The sequence below is a fragment of the Pyrgilauda ruficollis genome, unplaced genomic scaffold (assembly GCF_017590135.1).
Source record: "Pyrgilauda ruficollis isolate IOZ18807 unplaced genomic scaffold, ASM1759013v1 scaffold77, whole genome shotgun sequence".
NCBI lineage: Eukaryota > Metazoa > Chordata > Aves > Passeriformes > Passeridae > Pyrgilauda > Pyrgilauda ruficollis.
In genome coordinates, this window is record NW_024529599.1 from 2,421,080 (window position 1) to 2,440,554 (window position 19,475).

The window sequence follows — 19,475 nt, forward strand, 5'->3', positions numbered from 1 at the left end:
GCAACTGTATTAATGATTCTAAGATGGGGAAAAGAGCAAAAACAAAGCAAAACACTGTACTCCAAATTGCTGGGTATGGAACTCTAAAAGCTCTGCTTATTCTTCAGTTCTAAGTAGATATTCTCTATTACTTTTTGTCAATAACATTAGTGGTAGTTGCTTGAGAGTCATTGTAAATAATTTTCTTTCAACTCTCATTAAATCTGCTCTGAGCAAGCTTTTATGACATTAAAAATGCTGTGTCAATTTGTACACATGTTGAAAGTGTGATGAAAAGTATTTGTAGTGTACATAGTAGTAATTTATTTTTAAAAACTTAATCACTTGCAGCTCTGACATAGCTAAAGCTTTAAATTTGTTTTGTGGTAATGATTATCACATTTCTGTTGTTCCCAAACCTTTTTTGCTTCACTGCTGTCTTGTGAGTTACTGTTAAATAATTGCTAAAAATTCATTTGTTTTTTGCGAGTTACGGGAGAGACCAGAATGGATTTAAAATGTTACTATAGATAATAAAACACACAGAGTATTTTTCCTTGCTTTTGTTCTCTTTGCTTATATGGCTGAAGTTTCTACTCACTCACTTTACTGATAAATGCAGTTTCTTCTGAGATAGAGCTATGCTGGATGGAAAAGAGAGAGTTGGAATGCATTTTCCCTCATTTTTAGTTAGCTTCTGATTTTAGAGACTGTTCTTATGAAGACTTATTGAAGATGTAGGGCCGTATCAGCACCAGGGAGAAACTGTGTTTTCCCATGAGATAAATCAGTACCTATTATCTTCCATGCTATAAATAATGGCCACCAGACACATGCTCTTTGCTTTGATGAAAAGCTGGGTGTGAGCAGTCCCACACACTGCTGAAAACCTGACCTCACCTAACTACAGCTAATAAACACTAAAAGTGCATTTTCTGCCTTTGGGGCTCTTAGCTGCAAGAGAACCATTGCTTTGCTATTAGCTCAGTGTAATAAACATATTTAATAGCACAAAGTCAGGGGCAAGTAGTCTTGCTTCTTCAAATCCTTCAATGAGTTTAACAGTCTGGTTGCCAGAAAAACAAGGCTTTTCTCATAAACTCTCCAGGTTTGATCTGGAAGACAAAGACAACGCTGTTTGTCCTTGTCTGGGGGGGAAAAAATAAATTGACTGCTTTAGGTTCTCCCCCTGCCCTCTAGCTTTATTGCAAAGACATTGGCATTTGCAAATGGCTTTTTCTGAGAGGATGTGGACAAGTTTATACATGTGGACTGTTAGCACTGTGATCACATTCAGTGATCACAGTGAATGCTCACAGGCTGTTGGAATTATTGGACTCTGCAGCTAGCCAGCTCAAAAAAATCTGCACGGTCTTTATGAAAAATCGTAAATTCAACCTCACTTGTTAGTACTTACAAGCTATTTTTCAGATGCCTTCTGGTAAATATTCACTGTTTCTAGGGTGTCTTTTCCATCTGTTTTTTTTTTCTTGTAAAGCTTATGTGCCCCAGATTAATTTCCTTCTCCCTGTTCCACCTGGACTTAACTTTCCTGTCTGGCATTCAGGAATTTTTTTGCTAGTCCCATAGCCCCCAGGAAACAACAGCAATTTGATATTTCCTGGTAGAAGAGGTGCCAGGCTGATGTTTGAGAGCAATTCATGGAGGAAATAATTTCCCAGACCATACCCTTTGTTGATGGGCAACAGAAGTGAGGCACCTAAACCCCAAACGGGCTTCTACAAAACTTTCCTGGAGCCCTGGAAAGCAGTTTGGTCATGTTGGGCCAAATTTCATCAGTCAGTCTAAAAGAGTACGTGAAAGAGTCACTTTTGTTAGCTTATTTGGCAGTGGGAGAGAGGCAAAAAGTACAAAAGGAATCATAGAATCCTGGAATCATTAAAGATGGGAAAAACCCCTACATTTATTGAGTCCAATGGTTAAAAAAAAATGGTTGCAGATAAACAGGGTTTAAATGCCTTCATTGTCAACTGAGTAAAATTTAGGTACCTAAACCCAGCATTTCTCTTCTGGGAGAATCTGAGCAGCTGTGGTCCAGATCTTGCAGATGGCCCAGCTTTGAAGGTGCTGTGGTTTCTACTCAATTTCAAGTTTCCAGAAATGCAAAACATTGTATTTTGAGAGTGCTGTGCCTGCTGCAGTGCCTGTCTCCCCAGGGGGATTCATTCTGCTTCTCTGGAAGCAGCTGTGTGATCAATAAGGGTACAGGTTTAGCACAACTACTGATTGAACAGCAAACACAGGTTCAGAAGGAGTAGGTGAGGGTGCCTTGTGTGGGATGTCCATCCACTTCTTTGAGGATTCCTATACGAGAAATTGGAGATCCAAAGTCAATTCTATCCTCTAAGGAAGTTCAGTCCTCTAAGGAAGTTAAATTCTGTCCAGCCTTCTTCTCTTCCTCCTTTGGGCCACATTCTCATCTCATGGTGATTGATTTTGTGGCCTGTGGATTGCACCCCATAAGTACTACAGAAAAAAAAAAAGAAAAGAAAGCAAGACTCAATTGCACAAGAGTGGCTGATCCTGATAATACCTTGATGGTATTGGAAGTCTTGCTGTTGCTCAGTAGCAGAGTAGAGGAGGGTGGAGACTTTGGGGTGTTCCCACAGTGCTATTCACACAGACAGTGCCATTCTCATTGTCAGTTGTCTCCTGTCACTTGTTTTGTTTCCCTAGGAAAGAGGATGTGTCATACATGAGGAAATCAAACCATGTGCAGAATCATGTTGGTGGCGGCTCAGAGGAGGCAGAAGTCCTGATCAGAGACAAAAAGCACAATAGGAAACCTTCCTTTCTCAAGGCTTTGTTGAGGACCTTTGGGCCATACTTCTTAATTGGCTCCTTCTTCAAGTTGATCCAAGACCTACTCTCTTTTGTCAACCCTCGGCTATTAAGGTCTGTTTACTCTGTGAGTAGTTTCTATGTGTGATCCCTATGGATGCTTGGCTTTGGCACAGGGCATTTGTTTTTGAAATGAAGAGTTAGTTTCCCTCACAGTGCCACATGTGTATGCTGCCTCACCTTCCCTCTGCAATGCCATGACACATGAGTACTTTGTTGTGGACTCAGCTGTAAATTGGACAAGCTTCACTAGAATGCCCCATTTGTAAATCTCCCACCACCGTGGGCAGCTTTGACTTACAAATTACCTGTTGCTCTGTGATTCAGTCCAGAGCAATTTCTCCCCATTTCTAAAGGATTAGCTGTGAAACCAAAGTGAAGCAGTGCTGGTTGGACCCAGTGGTCTCTGGAGATCTGATATCCTCAGAAAGAGGTAATGAGAGAAGTGGTCTGTCCTCAAATTCTCTTTGTATGAGGAGCACCTCTGCCTCCCATCTCTGGGGGGGCAGTTGCTCAGCCTGATCCATAAAGGAATTTGCACAATCCCCACATTTTTTTCTTTATTAGTATTTTTCTTAAAGTGAGGAATTTGCCAGATAATCATTAGCTAGGAAGAAAGCAATAGTGGAATTACCAGCATTTCTACCTAACAATTATTAATGGAAAAGCACATAGTCCTATTAATGCATGAGAGAGGAATGGAATTTAGGTGGAGGTCACAGCTGGATGTAGGGAAAGGGAGAAGAGAAGGCTCTGCTCCTATTTGAGTATCTCTTAAAAATAACTCTGAGATCGTGTTGTTCTGTGGGTGGTTTGTGATATACCCAGAAATTTGCTAAAAAGAGAGTCTGACCAAGTTTGGTGACATTTAATAGCTGACAGTCTGTCTTCTCCTGGAGCCCCTGCTGAAAAGGAGGCTGCTGGCTGCCTCCTGAGAACACATTAAGTGTAACTTATTCTGAGAATTTCTCAGATTTGTATGAATTCCTGAATACATTTCAATGATATCTCAAGGCATATTATGGTGAATTTCTTCTCAAGTCTAAATTCCTGCAGTCTGGGAAAATGCTCTTCTGATGGTAAGGGAAGATGAAAAAGCTGTGGCTGTCTGGCAAACTGCATGTAAGATAGTTTTGTGTTTCTAAAAACATTGGTGAATCCCTGGGACTACCCAGAAGACATTTTCCTGGAGCTGTTCCCTTTTGCAGCATGAATGAATGGAGCAGTGCAGAAATAAGGTTTTTCTGGACTGGAGGAAGAAAGATGTAGCAACCTCATGCTTCTACTACAGAGCTTTGGTTGCCTGATTTGTAGTTTCCAGGTCCATTTTTCTCCTGCTGATTGTTTGAACTATGGAGCCAAATCTCTTTTTCCCATATATTGTGACAGTTCAGTATTCTGGTCAGTAGGCTGAAATCACAAGTGTGATTTTTGAGAGCACTGGACATTGCCATATGTCACTCTGCTTGTTTGCTGTGTGCCAGTGTTCTGGCAATGAGAGCAGCTGTGAGAAGTAAAAAAGGACTTATCAATAAAAGATGCTATAGCCAGCTTAATGGTACTATTTTTCCAAAAAACCCGTAGGAGTGAAGGTGTCTTTATGCATCCATCCAGGAGGATGTCTTTTAATTTAGCTTTTTTTTTTTTTTTTTTTTTTTTTTTTTTTTTTTTTTTTTTTTTTTGTGGGAAAACACCCCAGGCAGAAGCACTCAGGCTGCTTGAAGAGGATTTGGGTAAGAAGCTGGTTTAGCCTGCCCTGCTGCACTGCCTTACTCTGTCCTATCATTCACCTCTTGCCCTGGGGCCCTGCCTAACAGAGCTCAGACAGTGCGCTGTGTGTTTAAACCCTGAATCTCAGGGGAAACCAAGAGCTTCTCTTCATATTTTATTTTCAGGCTCATTTACAAATAGACGTTGTCACTGGCAGAGCTGCAGGTTTTGCTGTTGGATCTTTGCAATGTTGTTTGAGTGAAATCATAACTCAGCCTATGTCCTAGAGAGCTGTTTGCTTTTTGTGGTTAGGGAGAGGATGTGGCAGGATGCTGTAACTGGGAGAAGCTGTGTTATGTCCCATTAAATTTGATGCATGGTTTTTAAATTTTTGTTTCTTTTTCCTTTTCCTTTCCCTACTCTGCTGACAGTGTATTAATCGGCTTCATTAAGAACAAAGATGCCCCAGCCTGGTGGGGATATTCGATTGCAGCTCTGATGTTTATCTGTGCTGTGCTGCAGACACTCTTCCTTCACCAGCACTTCCAGTACTGCTTTGTTACTGGGATGAGGCTAAGGACTGGGATCACTGGGGTGATATACCGAAAGGTAAGGCTGGAAGCTAATTTTGTGGGCTGGAACACCAGCCAGGCAAGTGTGCTCAGTTCTCACATATTTAGGGAAGGTTAGGCATGTTGGAGAGGAGTAGCCTGGAATATAAAAGATTGGAGGTTTGCTCAGTTTTTAGGAGTCCTTTAATGCTTTACAGAATTTTGCAGTGAGCAGTATTGTAATATGGGTGTTCTGGTAGGTTACTAGACATACCAGTACTGGTTCACTTTAAACACAGGAAGAGGAGAGGCTTGGGTTAGATGTAAGGAAGAAATTCTTTCATGTGAGGCTGGAGAGGGCCTGGCACAGGGTGCCCAGAGGAGCTATGGTTGCCCCATCCCTGGAAGTGTCTAAGGCCAGGTTGGATGGGGCTTGGAGCAGCCTGGGATAGTGGAAGCTGTCCCTGCCCATTGAAGAGGGACTGGAACTTTAAATTCCCTTTCCACTCAAACCATTCTGTGGTTTGGAAGAGGGATCTAGGAGAAGAGCATGTTTGTGCTGTGAGTGGATCAGATCCTACAAGGTTTTCTTCAGATTGCTACGCCCTGCTTGAGCTGGAGGTGATCACAAGCAAAACCCTTTCATGAGCTCTTGTTCCTTGGAGATCAGGAATGGATGTCAGTGAATTACTATTTTATTATTTTTGGAGACGCACATTCTTGGACAGTGTCGTTTTGCGAATAATTGAGGAATTGTTCTCCATGTGTATCAAGACTGTGAATGCATTGAAGCTCTCTCCCTTGTCAGTCCTTAGCGATCACAAACTCAGCAAAGCGCTCATCTACTGTTGGAGAAATTGTCAACCTGATGTCAGTGGATGCCCAGCGTTTCATGGACCTGATGACTTTCCTGAACATGGTGTGGTCTGCACCACTCCAGATATTTCTAGCTTTGTATTTCCTCTGGCAGGTACGGACATCATCACAATTTTATTCACAATTCATCTAAATGATGTGCAGGCCTTTTCTTTTTCCTTTTGTTTTTTTTTTTATTTTTTTTGTCACTTTGACCTGCCACTGCATTTTTTACCAACTTTAAATGTTCTGTCCTGTAGTAAAAGGGTTCTGTACACCCTCACTTAGTGTCTCAGTTATTTTGTTCAGCAGAGAGGCCAGATGGGCATTTGAAACAGAATGTTTCCTTTGTCTTTCCCCTGTCCTTACTCCAGTTTGATGGGCTCAGTCTTGGACTCTTGTTTCCAGTAGTTGATACAAATGAGAGCTTGAGGGAAGTGGTTTAGAGACCAAACCAAACAAAAACCTTTCCAAACGTAGGAAATGTTACGTGTAGAGATTATATCCTGCTACATACAGAAGTTTTGTGCAAGTCAGTGTGAGACAAATCTCGTCTGAAATGACCATAATTTTTCATTCGCTGCATTGTGACATTGTTTCAGGCTTATTCCAGGTTCAGGTTGAGCACTGGGTTTCAGACTTGTTTCTGTGCAATTAATGTCTTTTACCGCATAAAACAGTGGCACAAACTTAACGATATTGATTTCAACTCAAAAGCCATTAAATTGCAGCAGCACTGAGTTACTGCTGTGCTGGAAGCTGAGCTCTGGTAGCCAGCAGTTTGTATGCTTGTATTCACACTGAGGGTACTGGGTTAATTCTGTAACTACATTTCCCTTGGTCAGAGAAAAATTTCAGAGAAAAATTCCTATCACTGATACAACAACAACAACAACAATAATTATTTTTATTATTGTTATTATTATTATCATCATCATCATTATTATTCAGAGTGGTTCCTGTCCTATTTTTCTGTCTCCTCTTCACAGTTGCTCTGTGGAATCACAACACTTCACTGGGATAAGTTCAACTTGTCAACATTGATTTCTGTTTCTATCATGTACTGTTGTTTTAGTGCCAACTGTAGGGAACACTTGGGTACAACAACTTACTCTTTCTTTTTAAATCAAGACTTTAGGGCCTTCTGTGCTGGCTGGAGTTGCTGTGATGGTCTTACTTATCCCATTTAACTCTGCAATAGCAATAAAAACCAGAGCATTCCAGGTAAGGCAGAAGCAGAGAAGGTAACACTACATGAGTTGGCAGCTGTGCTGTGAGAAATGAAGACATCTGGGGTTGTTAATAAGATGCCATTTGCAATAATTTACTTATGAGTAAGAATGTACTGATATATTTAATAACTGTATTGTCTTAGATACTTTTTCCATAGTGAATTGAATGCAATTTAAGGGAAAGAAGCCTTCTGTCATTGAGCCAGTTGCTTTTTCATACCTCTAGAGCAAGCAGCTTCTGGGATTAGCAAGAGGTTTCTTTGTCTCCATATCCCTTCACCTGGTATCTTCCTCTAGGAGTATCTAGAGAAAGGCAAATAAATACTGTTCTTTAAGCTGCAAATGAATGTTTTCAGAGGTGGCAGCTAAAACCTGACAGTTTGAGTTTTATGCTAAAAACCAGTGTTAATGTTCACTGCTACTTAGCTGGGCCAAATTTCATTTATTATCTTAAGGGAAAATGATCTTTTATTCCTTTCTTTGTAGTCTTAGTTCTCTCTAGTCAGGAAAAGCTGAAAAAATACCAATATAACAGTGCCCTCTGGCTTTGTGCTAGGAAAAAATCTAATAATTGGCTTGTGCTATGCAGCCTATCAGACTGTTCAGAAGATTAAAAAAGAAATTAAAAGTCAATCTGTTGGTGTAAAAAAAGGTAAGAGTTGGATATAAATTAAGACTTTTAAGCACAGCCTTACTATTATATACCTTAAAGAGACATACAGGCTTTTTAAATCTCTTGGATGCTGACACGTTAGTAGTAACATTCCTTTTCTCCCTTGCCCATTATGAGATGCATAACTTCCTGTGCATATGTGTGTGAATTTTGTCTATAAATTTGAGCAGGAATGTTTGTTTTTATTTTAATAACTGAATGAAACACTGTATTTTAATACATAGGAAAAAAAACCCTAGAAGTAGCCACAATTTTCAAGGGATAAGAAATAAAATGTGCAAACAAGGAAGAAAAAAAATCTGAAGAAATCAAAAGAAATTGTAGGGTAGTATTTTTGTGAAGTGGCTGAATCTTTCTTTAAGATGGTTTAAAAATGTAGCTCTTAGGAGTTAAAATGAGTGGAAAGCTTTTGTACTCTGCTTTCCAGGCATTTCCTTTGATTTTTTGTGTCTCTGGAGGTAGACTTTAACTCGCACAATAAGCTGATAACAGTCTGGCTTTCTGTAATTACCTTTTGCATCCTCTCCAGAAATAGCCTGAGGGCCACCACAGCTGTGAGACATATGTTGAAAACTCTCCTGTGGTCCTGGCTGTGACTCTGTCTCCTGTGTTTACCGATAACCCAGGTGGAGCAAATGCGATACAAAGACTCCCGCATTAAATTAATGAACGAGATCCTGGGTGGCATCAAGGTGCTGAAGCTCTATGCTTGGGAACCATCCTTTTCAGAAAAGGTCCTGGAGATACGGAAGAATGAGCTGAGAGTTTTGAAAAAATCTGCCTATCTCAACTCTGTGTCCACCTTTGCCTGGATCAGCGCACCCTTCCTGGTAAATTAAATTTGCATGGCTCTCTAAGCTGTATAAGTGCACCCTTGAAGGATAAGCCTGAGGCTTTCTGCTTGCTAATGTACATAGAAATAAAATGTAAAGTTTTTGAAGAAATTATTCACATGCTTTGATACAGAGTTCCCTGTTCTTGAGAGCCCTTTTGTTAATCAGTATTAAAGTATTTTGTGATAAAGCCTGCCAGTGAAAGCTGGGAATAGCTGTCACAGGAGAATTTCAAAACACTTCAAAGTATTTCCCATAACAAATTAAAACTAGAATTTGAAACCTTGGAGAAATCTCTGAATAGCAAAATAGCAAAAGAAATTTTAATTGAGTCAGTCAGGACAATGTCTGTCTTTAGCTCTCATTTCTGCCTTCGTGTTGCAGTGCTCTGCTTGTTTTAGTGAGAGAGGGAGTTGTTAAAATTATTCTACAGCTCAAAAATGATGAAAACTGAAACCCAAATGATAATGTTACCAACTCTGAAATGCATTTTCCTCAATTTTGTCTTTTCCTCTATTTTCTACTTCACTGGACTGTGATCCCTTTTGCAGAAAGGGTTTTGGTGAATAAAACCATTCAGATAAGTCCATGGTCAAAACTGTTCCCAGCCAACTTTTCTTGAGATCTAAGGCCCAGCCCTGCAGGAATGATCTGAACAGCCTGGAGGTTCTGCCCCTTTTGTATTTCCTCAAAGTCATTACACCTCCTTTAGTGCACATTCCTGTTCCTGCTCATTTTTGAGGCTGTTCAGATCATTCCTGCATGAGTTTGCTGCACAGGATGATCCTTCCACAGTGAATGGCCCCTGTCATACAGCAAGCCAGCAAATAACTTGGATTTCACTTCCTTCTTTACTGATTAGTGAATCTTGTTTGCTTAGCCTGCAGTTTACAATTGGAAAATTTGCTTGGGTGGAGCTGGAAGAAACCACAACCCGATAACAGCTTTTCCTTTTCATTTACGCAAGTCCTGGAGTTCAGCTCTTGAAACTCTTAGTTCAACTGAATGTAGCCACTAGAAACCTTACAGGTCTTTTATTCTGTGTGCCCTTTTTCTGTACCTGCTTGTCCATAGGACTTGACATTTTGAAAGCTGTTGAAAAGGTCAGAAACAAGGAATTTTCCCAGTTCTGTGGCTGGTACTTTATTTCCAAGATGCCTGTCAGGATTGAGTGCTTTTAAAATGTCAGAATATACCAGACATCTCGCAGTAAACTCCCTTTCTGGCTTTCAGGTAGCACTGACAACATTTGCTGTGTATGTCTCTGTGGATGAGAAGAATATCCTGGATGCAGAAAAGGCTTTTGTCTCCCTGTCCTTGTTTAATATCTTGAAGTTTCCCCTCAATATGCTTCCACAAGTCATTAGCAACATTGCACAGGTAAGGAGGGCCTGAAGCACAGGTTGTTCTGAAAAACTTGAACTGAAAGAACATATCCTTGATTTCTGTAATGCAGAGATCCTTGCATCTGCCTGTTAGCTGCTTTTCCTTTTAATATCCTTTCTTTCCTGCTGTCCTGCATTGGAAAGCCTGACGTCTTCTGAGTGAGCTTGTGTGAATTTTGCTTTGCTCAGATAAACTCAGCTTGGTGTGAAAAATTTCACAGTTAAAAGCTTGAATCTCAGCATAAGACTCATTGCAGGGGAAGAATGACTCACTGTTCAGGAAGCCCATGGGAGGAAGCTCAAGGCATTGTGCATGCTTTCTTTTTCAGTAGTAAGAGCATTAAGTCCTCATTAAAAGAATGATGAAATAATGCCACATTATTTTCCTAGACAAGCGTTTCCCTAAAGAGAATTCAGCAGTTCCTGAGTCATGATGAACTTAATCCAAATTGTGTGGAAACAAAAGTGATTGCACCAGGTAAAGATGTTGATATTTTTCTAACTATGCGAATGCAGCAGACTTATCTCTATTGGACTGGTTGAGTATTAAAAAAAGCCAAAAAGAAAATAATAATGGTAATCTTGGGTTAAAAAAAAAAAAAAGGAAGAAGCTGCTGTTCTGAAAAGTGTTTGGTGTTTAGGCTGTGTGGAAATTAGAAAAGTTTCTGGTCATATTTCTGAGCTGGTTGGGCCTGAGTTTGCATCTGCAATGTACTGGATGCTAACAGCACTGAACATGGAGTGCATCTGCTGACTACAGACAGCACGACTTTGCAACCTTTCACACTGCACAAATGCTCAAGAACTTTGTGAACAGTTTTGATTCTGTTCAAAACAGAAGAAGCCCCAAACAGTTGAGCAAGCCAGGTGTGGCAAGCAAAAAGCTGCAGAGTGTCAAAGTTAATCTGATAAAGTAAACAGCATGCAGTGATCTCCTACTGATTTGAAAAGAGTTTCTGAAGTAAATTTGTGATGATGCTGAACAGCACATGTTGGGAGCAGCCCCACCTGGGCAGGGTGAAGCAGGGCATCCTTTCAGCTCCCTGATCTGTCAGGTCACAGTCTATAGCTGAAGTGACAGTCAGTTATTTTCACTCTGAAGAAGCCTGTCACGCGACCCACAGGCATGAGCCTGTACTTCCCATGCCAACAGAAAAGGGAAGTGCAGTGTGTGTAAATAAAGATCCCTCTGTCAGCCTGTTCTCAGTTGTGCTGTTGTGACTAACACGTTTTGTGCCCCTCTGTTGTTGTGTTTTTGCCACACAGGCATTGCCATCAGTGTAAGGAATGCGACATTCAGCTGGGGAAAGGAGCTTAAGCCAGCGCTGAAAGAGTAAGATTTCTTTGTGCAGTTGCAATGCAATATCTACCTGGTCTCTGGCTCTTAGGAGGCCTGTTTGAAAGGTGTCTGGTAAAAACTATGCATCACATGTCAGCATCTCTTCGCCTTTAAAACGTGGAACTCATGCCTCATGGTCCTTAATCTTTATAGAACAGGGCTGTAAGGCTTTAGCTCCACAGCAACCAGCATAAAATAGTTGCCTATTGAAAAACAGGCTCCACAAATTCATCAAATAGGCATTTTTTAACTGAACCATTATATAGATCAAATTGATCTGATGGATTTTGGGGACAGTTGAGATGTCTGTGTTTGGACCTAGGTGTGCCAGCAGTAGTGGTCTGTTCCTTGACAAGGCTCGTGGCCAATTCATCTCTGTGGCAGTGGAAAGGCCATCTTCAGACTGTGGGGGTGAATGTTTTGTGCATTTGCCTATTTGAATGAACAGAAACAAAATTTGCCTGGAAGCATACATACCTTCTGTTATGCATCAGGATATATATATATAGTAATATCAGGGTTACCCCTGACCAGGGAAATGATTGGCATCTAACCCCAAGGCTTCGGAATGCTGAACACTCGCTTTATTAAAACTATACTATATTACATTACAACTATATTAGAGAGCTACTATACTATACTAAATTACATACTACAAAGAATACTAAAGAAAACTTGTGACTGTCTCCTGCCAGTCAGGACACAGCTTTGAGTGATTGGCCAAGGAAACAAAACAATCCTCAGCAGAATCTAATTACCAAATTCTTTTAGGTAAATGATCTTCCAAAACATTCCACATGTGCAAAACAACAGGAGCAGCATGCAGAGATAAGAATTGTTTTGTTCATTTCTTTCTCTGCTTCTCTCACAGCTTCTCTCAGGAGAGCCTGAGAAAGCTAAATCTCTCTCTGTTCAGAGGGCATGTGAATACCACATATATATGTAAATAGAAGTTTGGCTTGATTTCACTAGTGAAAAGCACTTTGGCAGCAAAGAGTCTGTGTCTCTTTGTCAGTCATTTTTGTATCAGTTCACCTTCAGGGCCTAAAGTAGTACCTTTAAGAACACAGTGGGGAAAACAGTAAAGGACTTTAATTGGGGAAGTCCTGGTTTTCTTGTATCATTGTGAATCCTATTTACCAGCACAGGAAATACAGTTGTAAAGTGGTTTGAACATTTTTAGATGGGATGTATTCACTCACTACTTTTGTACATTTGCTTTTGGTTTTAAAAGCGAGCTCCAAAATACTTCTGGAAGATTGTCTGTTTTCAAAATGCTTATTAACTCAATTTGACTTGCTGATGGAGTGATACAACACAGCAAAGAGTCTTAGAAGGCTTGTTAACAATCCTGCTGCTTTAGCAACCAGCAAGATAAATATGCTGGGTTTTCATTTGCTTCTCAAATTCTGGTTACAGTTGATTGTGTGCAAGAAAGGGAGGAGAAAACCAGTGACCAAGCTTTGCTTATTATATCCAGTCAGGCTGTGACTGTATTGCAGCCCTGGATTAAAGAAACCTGATGTCTTTAGTAAACTAATGTTCAATTAATTTCCAGTCTATTTCCTCCACAGTATAAATATGTTGATCCCGAGCGGTTCTTTGGTTGCCATTGTTGGCCATGTTGGCTGTGGGAAGTCTTCTCTGGTGTCTGCTCTCCTGGGTGAGATGGAAAAGCTGGAAGGAGAAGTGGCTGTGAAGGTTGGTGTTTTTTTATGAAACCATTTAATGATGGTAGGGAAATGTGCTGCTTATGCCTGCCCTTGCTTAGAATGCACCTCAGGCTCCAGAGGGAATTCTGGTTGCTCCTCTGGCAGCTTGTCTGCATGTTTGAGTTTTTATCTGGAGTTACTTTCCTGATTTGATCAATGATACACGAGCACTTAGCACACATATACATGTAATGTGAAAGTATAGGACCCATATACATGTTGAAGATGTTACTCAGATCATGAATTCCTGCTTTTTATGAGTCAGAGATTTTCTCTCTCTCCCCTTTTTTTAGGGTTCTGTTGCTTATGTGCCTCAACAAGCCTGGATCCAGAATGCCACGCTGAAAGATAACATTTTGTTTGGCCAAGCTCCTAATGAGGAAAAATACCAAGATGCCCTGGAGGCCTGTGCTTTAAAAACTGATCTAGAAGTGCTGCCAGGAGGAGATCAAACTGAGATAGGAGAGAAGGTAATTTTTTTAGGTCGATTTTTTTTTTTTTCCAAGTCGGACCTGCCTGGTGATTTCTGCTCTAGCTAAGGAGAGAATACTGTAAAATCAGCACTTCATTTGACTTGATCTTCACAATGGCATCCCTGCTACAATCAACACCAAAACATGCAGGGCAGTTGTCTGGAAAGCACTTGACCTGAACGTTTTCTTAACTTAAGGTTTGTGTGTGTATTGTGGTGCAGAATTAAAATCCAGCCCTGGAAAATCAGAGTACCCTCTATTTGTCATTAATTGTAAAGGTGCATCTGTCTAGAATCACTGAAGGCCTTCCTTTTCCTGTAGGGATAAAAAGGGAGAGAACAGATGGTTGTGCTTCAAGTGAAAAAAAAATATGATCATCCCTTAACACATTTTAATGAGAAACATATACATCTGTGTTTACCAACAAAGATATTTTTTCATAGGCCACTGAGTTTGAGCTAGATGTCAATGAAGTGGTGTGGAGATGAGGATTTGTGTGTAAAAGGAAATATGTGGAAGATGTTCCAGGTGCCACAGCCCTGCTTTGAAATTTGCATTTTACATCCTGGTTGACAGTTTTGCTTTTTATAGTTTTGTGTTTTAACAGCTCCCTTTAGGAGCTTATTAAAAAGAGACTTACTGCATCTCCAGTTTGCTGGGTGAGTGGAAAGTTTGGCAGTGAACAGGCAAATCTAGAGGCATTCTGTGCCTGTCTCTGGGTGGGTTATTCTCTCCAGCATCTCATGTTTCAGTTTAGCACCTGAGTGCTGGGCTGGGTGGGAACCATGAGAAGTCAGAGCTTTTGTGTGACATATTTTGTTATCTCCTGTCTCCATCTAGGGCATCAACCTGTCAGGGGGGCAGCGGCAGCGTGTGAGCCTGGCCCGTGCCGTGTACAGCAGCTCAGATATTTTCCTGCTGGATGATCCCCTGTCTGCCGTGGACTCACACGTGGCCAAGCACATCTTCGACAAAGTCATTGGCCCAAATGGGGTCCTGAAGGGAAAAGTAAGCTGGGGTTTAGATCCTCTTAAAAGCACACACAAACTCAGGAACACGGAAGCTGTTTCACCACCCAGGCCGGCGTGACAGCTCGTTCCTGAAATTCTGTGTGTAGCTGGAAACGTGGGTACCTTTCCTCACAGCCCAGGCTGTGGCAAAACGCTGCTCACACATGTCCAGAAACACTGTGGTCTGGTCAGAACGTGTAGAGGCAGAAACCCCCCCTGTCTTTTAAAATCCCTCCTCTATGAGATCTCCAAAAAACAAGGCGTGTGCTGGAACATGCACAGGCCGGTGGTGGTAATTGTTGTTTCTTGGCGACAGCGCAGCCAGGAAGCTGCACCAAATATGGATGTTACACAGGACTTTGGCAACAACAACCCAAACTGCAGTGGCTTTGCTGCACCTTCCACTCCTGCTGCCATCCTCTCAGACCATCTTGAAGCTCAAAAGGGAAGGGCCGCAAAGAAAATCATCATAAGGGAAGGAGGGAATGATAGTTCAGTGTGTTTACTCTCCTCTTTGTTTTTGTCAGCAGTAGGAGCAAAGCGAGTTCATGTACATCATGCCAAGCTGATTTGCCTAATGTGGACAGTGTTATTTCACTGGGAATTTCACCTTGACACAATAATTCATTCCCTGTCCCAAAAATGTATTTGGCTTGCTGAGTACTGTCAGTCCCCACAGTGCAAATGAAGGATATGTGGTTTTTTTCCTTTTCACTATCCAGACCCGAATCCTGGTTACCCACGGCATTAGCTTCCTACCTCAGGTAGACCATATAATTGTCCTGGTAGATGGCAAAATCTCTGAAATGGGATCCTACCAAGAGCTTCTGAACCAAAACAAGGCCTTTGCAGAATTCCTCCGGAATTATGCACTGGATGAAGACATTGAAGAGGATGAACCAACATGTACAGTATTATTTTTTTTCTTAAAACATATCTTCTTCTGTCAACAAGATTACAGATATTTTCTCTGTAAAGTGTCTCCTGGTTCTTCATGGCATTTGCCTTTCTGTACTACCATGACAATTATTGTCTGTGGTCAGGTCTGTATTACTGAGAAATCTTTTCACAAATTTCTTTCAAAATTTTCTGTGGTTTGTCCTAGAAGAAAGCCATTCTTGTCTTAGAAATTATTTTAAACTTGGAAATTTATTTTACAATTAGAAAGGTCAAGCTCAGCAAGAAGACACAAGAATAGCCAAGAATAAACTGGGCTTGCTATCAAAGGGGCTACCCAGAGTCTCATGTGTTTGCTCTTTGTATGTATTTTTCGTGTAGCAAAGTCCAAATGACATTTTAATCTTGGATTGCTTTTCAGCTTGGTTTGATTCTGACAAAATGATGCAAGATAAAAGCATTCTGGTAGATGTTTCCCCTGTGTGATAGTGTTCCCACGCTCTGTTAATACAGCACCTCTGCTCTCCAGCCTGGCAGAGCAGCATGCAGGTCACCTCCCAGCCAGGGCAGAGGCTTGCGGGACTCCTGATGTGACGCCCCCAGCCCGGGCTCATGCCTAGAATGTGCCCAATAAGCTAATTTAGCTAGAACCAACTCTTAACACAGGCAATAGCCTGCCATTCTGATGGGTTAAAGGGGTGTGATATAAATGCATTTGGCAGCCAACCTGCCTCACAAGATCTTTGCAGTTTTGTTAGAAGTGATGCGCAGAAGGGATATACACAAAGCTAGGGGGGAGCTTATGCACTATCATTTTCCTGGCGGGGTTTTGTTTTCATGACTCTTCCTTTGTATAGCCACCTTTCTCTCTGCTCTCCTGTGGCAGAAAATTGAGGTGTGATCTTGTCTTGCAGTGCTGGAGGAGGAAGAAGTGCTGCTGGCTGAAGACACCCTGAGCATTCACACAGACCTGGCTGATAACGAGCCCGTGACAAACGAGGTCCGCAAACAGTTTCTTAGGTAAACAGGAGGTCCTTGTTTTTCTAGTCTGTGTCTGGGGTAAAAAACATCTTTCAGATGTCAATCACATTCTGCTTCTCCATCTGGGCTTCAGTTTCCTCAATTTCTTCTCAAATTGGTTTAGTATCCTTTTAAAAATAAATGTGAACACACAAGATCGAACATCTTTTCCTTCAGTCTTCTTTTCAGTCTGGACTGACCTAATTTCTAAAAGCATCTCTCTAGTTCTGGGGTAACACCACTGTGTGTATTTACCCACACAATGGTGAACTGCTGCCAGATGTGTGAAAAATAAACTACTTGCATTGCACTTTTCCATTGGGAGCCTTGAAAATCTTTGAGGGTCTTTATAATCATACCCATAGGTGCTGTCCAGCTGCTGCTGGTACGAAAACAGAGAAGCTCAGAGTTCAGTTTGAAATGTCTGCCTTGCCATGAAGCCTCTAAAGGCCTTTCCTAAAGAGCTCAGGCTCTGCCACAGCCTTTCTTAGATCCTGTATTTGTGGCATCCCTGAACATGCAGAGAGGTAGAAGAAGCATCCACAGCTGTGAGTGAGGCTGGCATGGGAACTTAGTGGAAGAGCTGGGAATAAATAAATCCAATTCACTACACCCCAGCCTTGCCTTAGCACTGCCACAATATGCCCTTTTCTCCTAATGACTCTTTTGTTTTAACTAGGCAACTTAGTGTAGTGTCTTCTGAGGGAGGAGAACGTCCCAACAAAATGTCAACGAAACGAAGAGTCTGTGAGAAGAAGCCAGCAGAGCCTCCTCTTCCAAGAAAAAGTGCTAATGAGAAACTTATTCAGGCCGAAACCACTGAAACAGGCACGGTATGGTTTGATTCCCCCCTCCCCTTTTCTACCTTTTTTTTTTTCTGTTTTAAAAAAAAAAATAAATAAACCACCTTTATTTTAACATTAGATCCAGTTCTGTTAAATATGTGTATAAATCAAAACTGCAAGCTTTAGGAATTAATCTGGTGGCCACTGGTCATTCAGATTAGGGATTTTGGCAGTGATTTTGGCACCTAGCTAGCCCTATATACTTAGGAGAACAAAAAAAAGGAAAAATAATCTCTTCCAGTTCCCTCCACAGTCACCCAGTACTGCAGAGCTCTGCATTCCATCAGCCCTGCCTTTGTCTCACAGAGCTTTCAGGACTGTTGGTTTTTAAACTGTTTGGCTGCTGCTGAGTCCAGCTGCAGCACTGGGTTACACGAACCAGCTGCCTCTGGGTGCCAGTGAGGCTGTTCTGCCTGAATACCTGCCAAACCAAGTACAGAGCACTTTGTGCTTGTAGGTACACAAAGGGGCTGTATTCCTCCTGAGTAGGGCCAGGGAGAGGAATGGGAACAAGAAGAAAGAAAAGATTGGAACAGAAAGGAGCAGCAGATGGAAGAGGAGCAGGGAGGTTTGGTTAAAAAAAAGCCCCTTCCCTCCACTTCAGAAGGCTCACTGTGTCCTGTTTAGTCTGATGTACATGGTCCATGGCACAGACCTGCTTTTTCTGTGGATTATTTTAGCCTTCAAAGTCACTAATCAACAACACTTGTTCTTTTAATTATTCCTCCTTACACTTTTTTCTAAGGACTGAGTTTTGTCCTGAGTCTCTGTCTCTTTTTGCTTCTCTGCCTTTTTGCACTACCTTAGAGACATCACCTTTACTTCTTGCCATAAACATCATCTGTTTATGTTCTTGGTGGATTGCATTAGCACTTGGTACCTCATTTAAATTGCTCTGAAGACACAGAGTGGAGGAATGTTCAACACTTTTCCTTAAATAGGCCATTTAAAGTTGTCTTGAGTACGATACTCCTGCCAAGTTGCTTCTATTTCCTGAAAATCTTGGCTCCTATTCTGATTACCCATCTTTTGCTGCTATTTGATCTGGCTTCTTTCTTTCCTTTCCCCCCCGCTCACTGACATAGTCTCAAAAACTAAAACCCCACAAAAGTAACGAAATACTGATCCTCAACATGGAGGAGAAGAGTATTTCAGAGAGGTTTCTGACTTGTTTTGAAAGCCATCATCCTGACAGGGATCTCAGGCAGATGCACCTTTCTCTGTGGTGTTTAGGAGTTCGGGCAGTTTTGAGTTAGGCTGGTGTCAGAATGTGTTAAAGTTTTGTCAGCAGTTCCTCTCACAAAGAATTTTTCTATCTCATAATTCTCTCTAAACTCCTCCTTGTGTGGGTTGTACAAACCAGCTTTGGTGTGTGATTTTGCAGGTAAAGCTAACAGTGTTCTGGCAGTACATGAAGGCTGTCAGCCCTGTCATTTCTTTGGTGATCTGTTTCCTATATTGCTGTCAAAATGCTGCTGCCATCGGGGCCAACGTGTGGCTCAGTGACTGGACCAACGAGCCGGTAGTGAATGGGACTCAGCACAACACAGCCATGAGGATTGGGGTCTACGCTGCCCTGGGCTTCTTGCAAGGTGAGGGCAGGTAAAATCACGTGCCCCAATGTTTTGGGATGAGCTATTAGGTCAGAAAGCCGTGGCAGTAGTTGCTAGTGGTCCAAAAGGATGGTAGGTTTAGATTACATATTACGAAGAAATTATTTACAGTGCTGGAGGTGAGGCCCTGGCACAGGGTGCCCAGAGAAGCTGTGGCCTCCTCATCCCTGGAAGTATCCAAGGCCAGGTTGGATGGAGCTCTGAGCAGCCTGGGATAGTGGTGGTGGGGTTGGAACTGGGTGATCTTAAAAGGCCCCTTCCAACCCAAACCATTCTGTGATTCTATGAAAATTGCCCCCAGCTCCTATCCTAAGCAAGGGAGCTCATGTAACCTGGAGCTACACAGTCTGAGCTCAGCCCAACACTTCTAATTTTGTTGTGAAGCCCTTGAGGGGGTTGAACAGATGATATGGAAGCTTGAGAGAGGCAAGTTGGAAAGAAAACATGAAAACTTCAGTGCAGAAGGGGATGAAGGGTTGGGATGAA

General features: G+C 41.7%; 1 protein-coding gene across 1 annotated transcript in view; it reads left to right on the forward strand.

The window, feature by feature from the left end:
* ABCC3 (ATP binding cassette subfamily C member 3) overlaps nt 1–19,475 on the forward strand; it is a 47,409-nt gene that overhangs the window by 20,238 nt on the left and 7,696 nt on the right. The window contains exons 8-22 of the mRNA XM_041486633.1: nt 2,677–2,895; nt 4,983–5,160; nt 5,911–6,072; nt 7,089–7,181; nt 8,489–8,692; nt 9,929–10,075; nt 10,471–10,558; nt 11,347–11,413; nt 12,994–13,120; nt 13,425–13,601; nt 14,445–14,612; nt 15,337–15,520; nt 16,426–16,531; nt 17,211–17,364; nt 18,761–18,968. Coding sequence (XP_041342567.1) covers nt 2,677–2,895; nt 4,983–5,160; nt 5,911–6,072; nt 7,089–7,181; nt 8,489–8,692; nt 9,929–10,075; nt 10,471–10,558; nt 11,347–11,413; nt 12,994–13,120; nt 13,425–13,601; nt 14,445–14,612; nt 15,337–15,520; nt 16,426–16,531; nt 17,211–17,364; nt 18,761–18,968 — 2,282 coding nt within the window. The remainder of the gene's footprint in view (nt 1–2,676; nt 2,896–4,982; nt 5,161–5,910; nt 6,073–7,088; nt 7,182–8,488; nt 8,693–9,928; nt 10,076–10,470; nt 10,559–11,346; nt 11,414–12,993; nt 13,121–13,424; nt 13,602–14,444; nt 14,613–15,336; nt 15,521–16,425; nt 16,532–17,210; nt 17,365–18,760; nt 18,969–19,475) is intronic.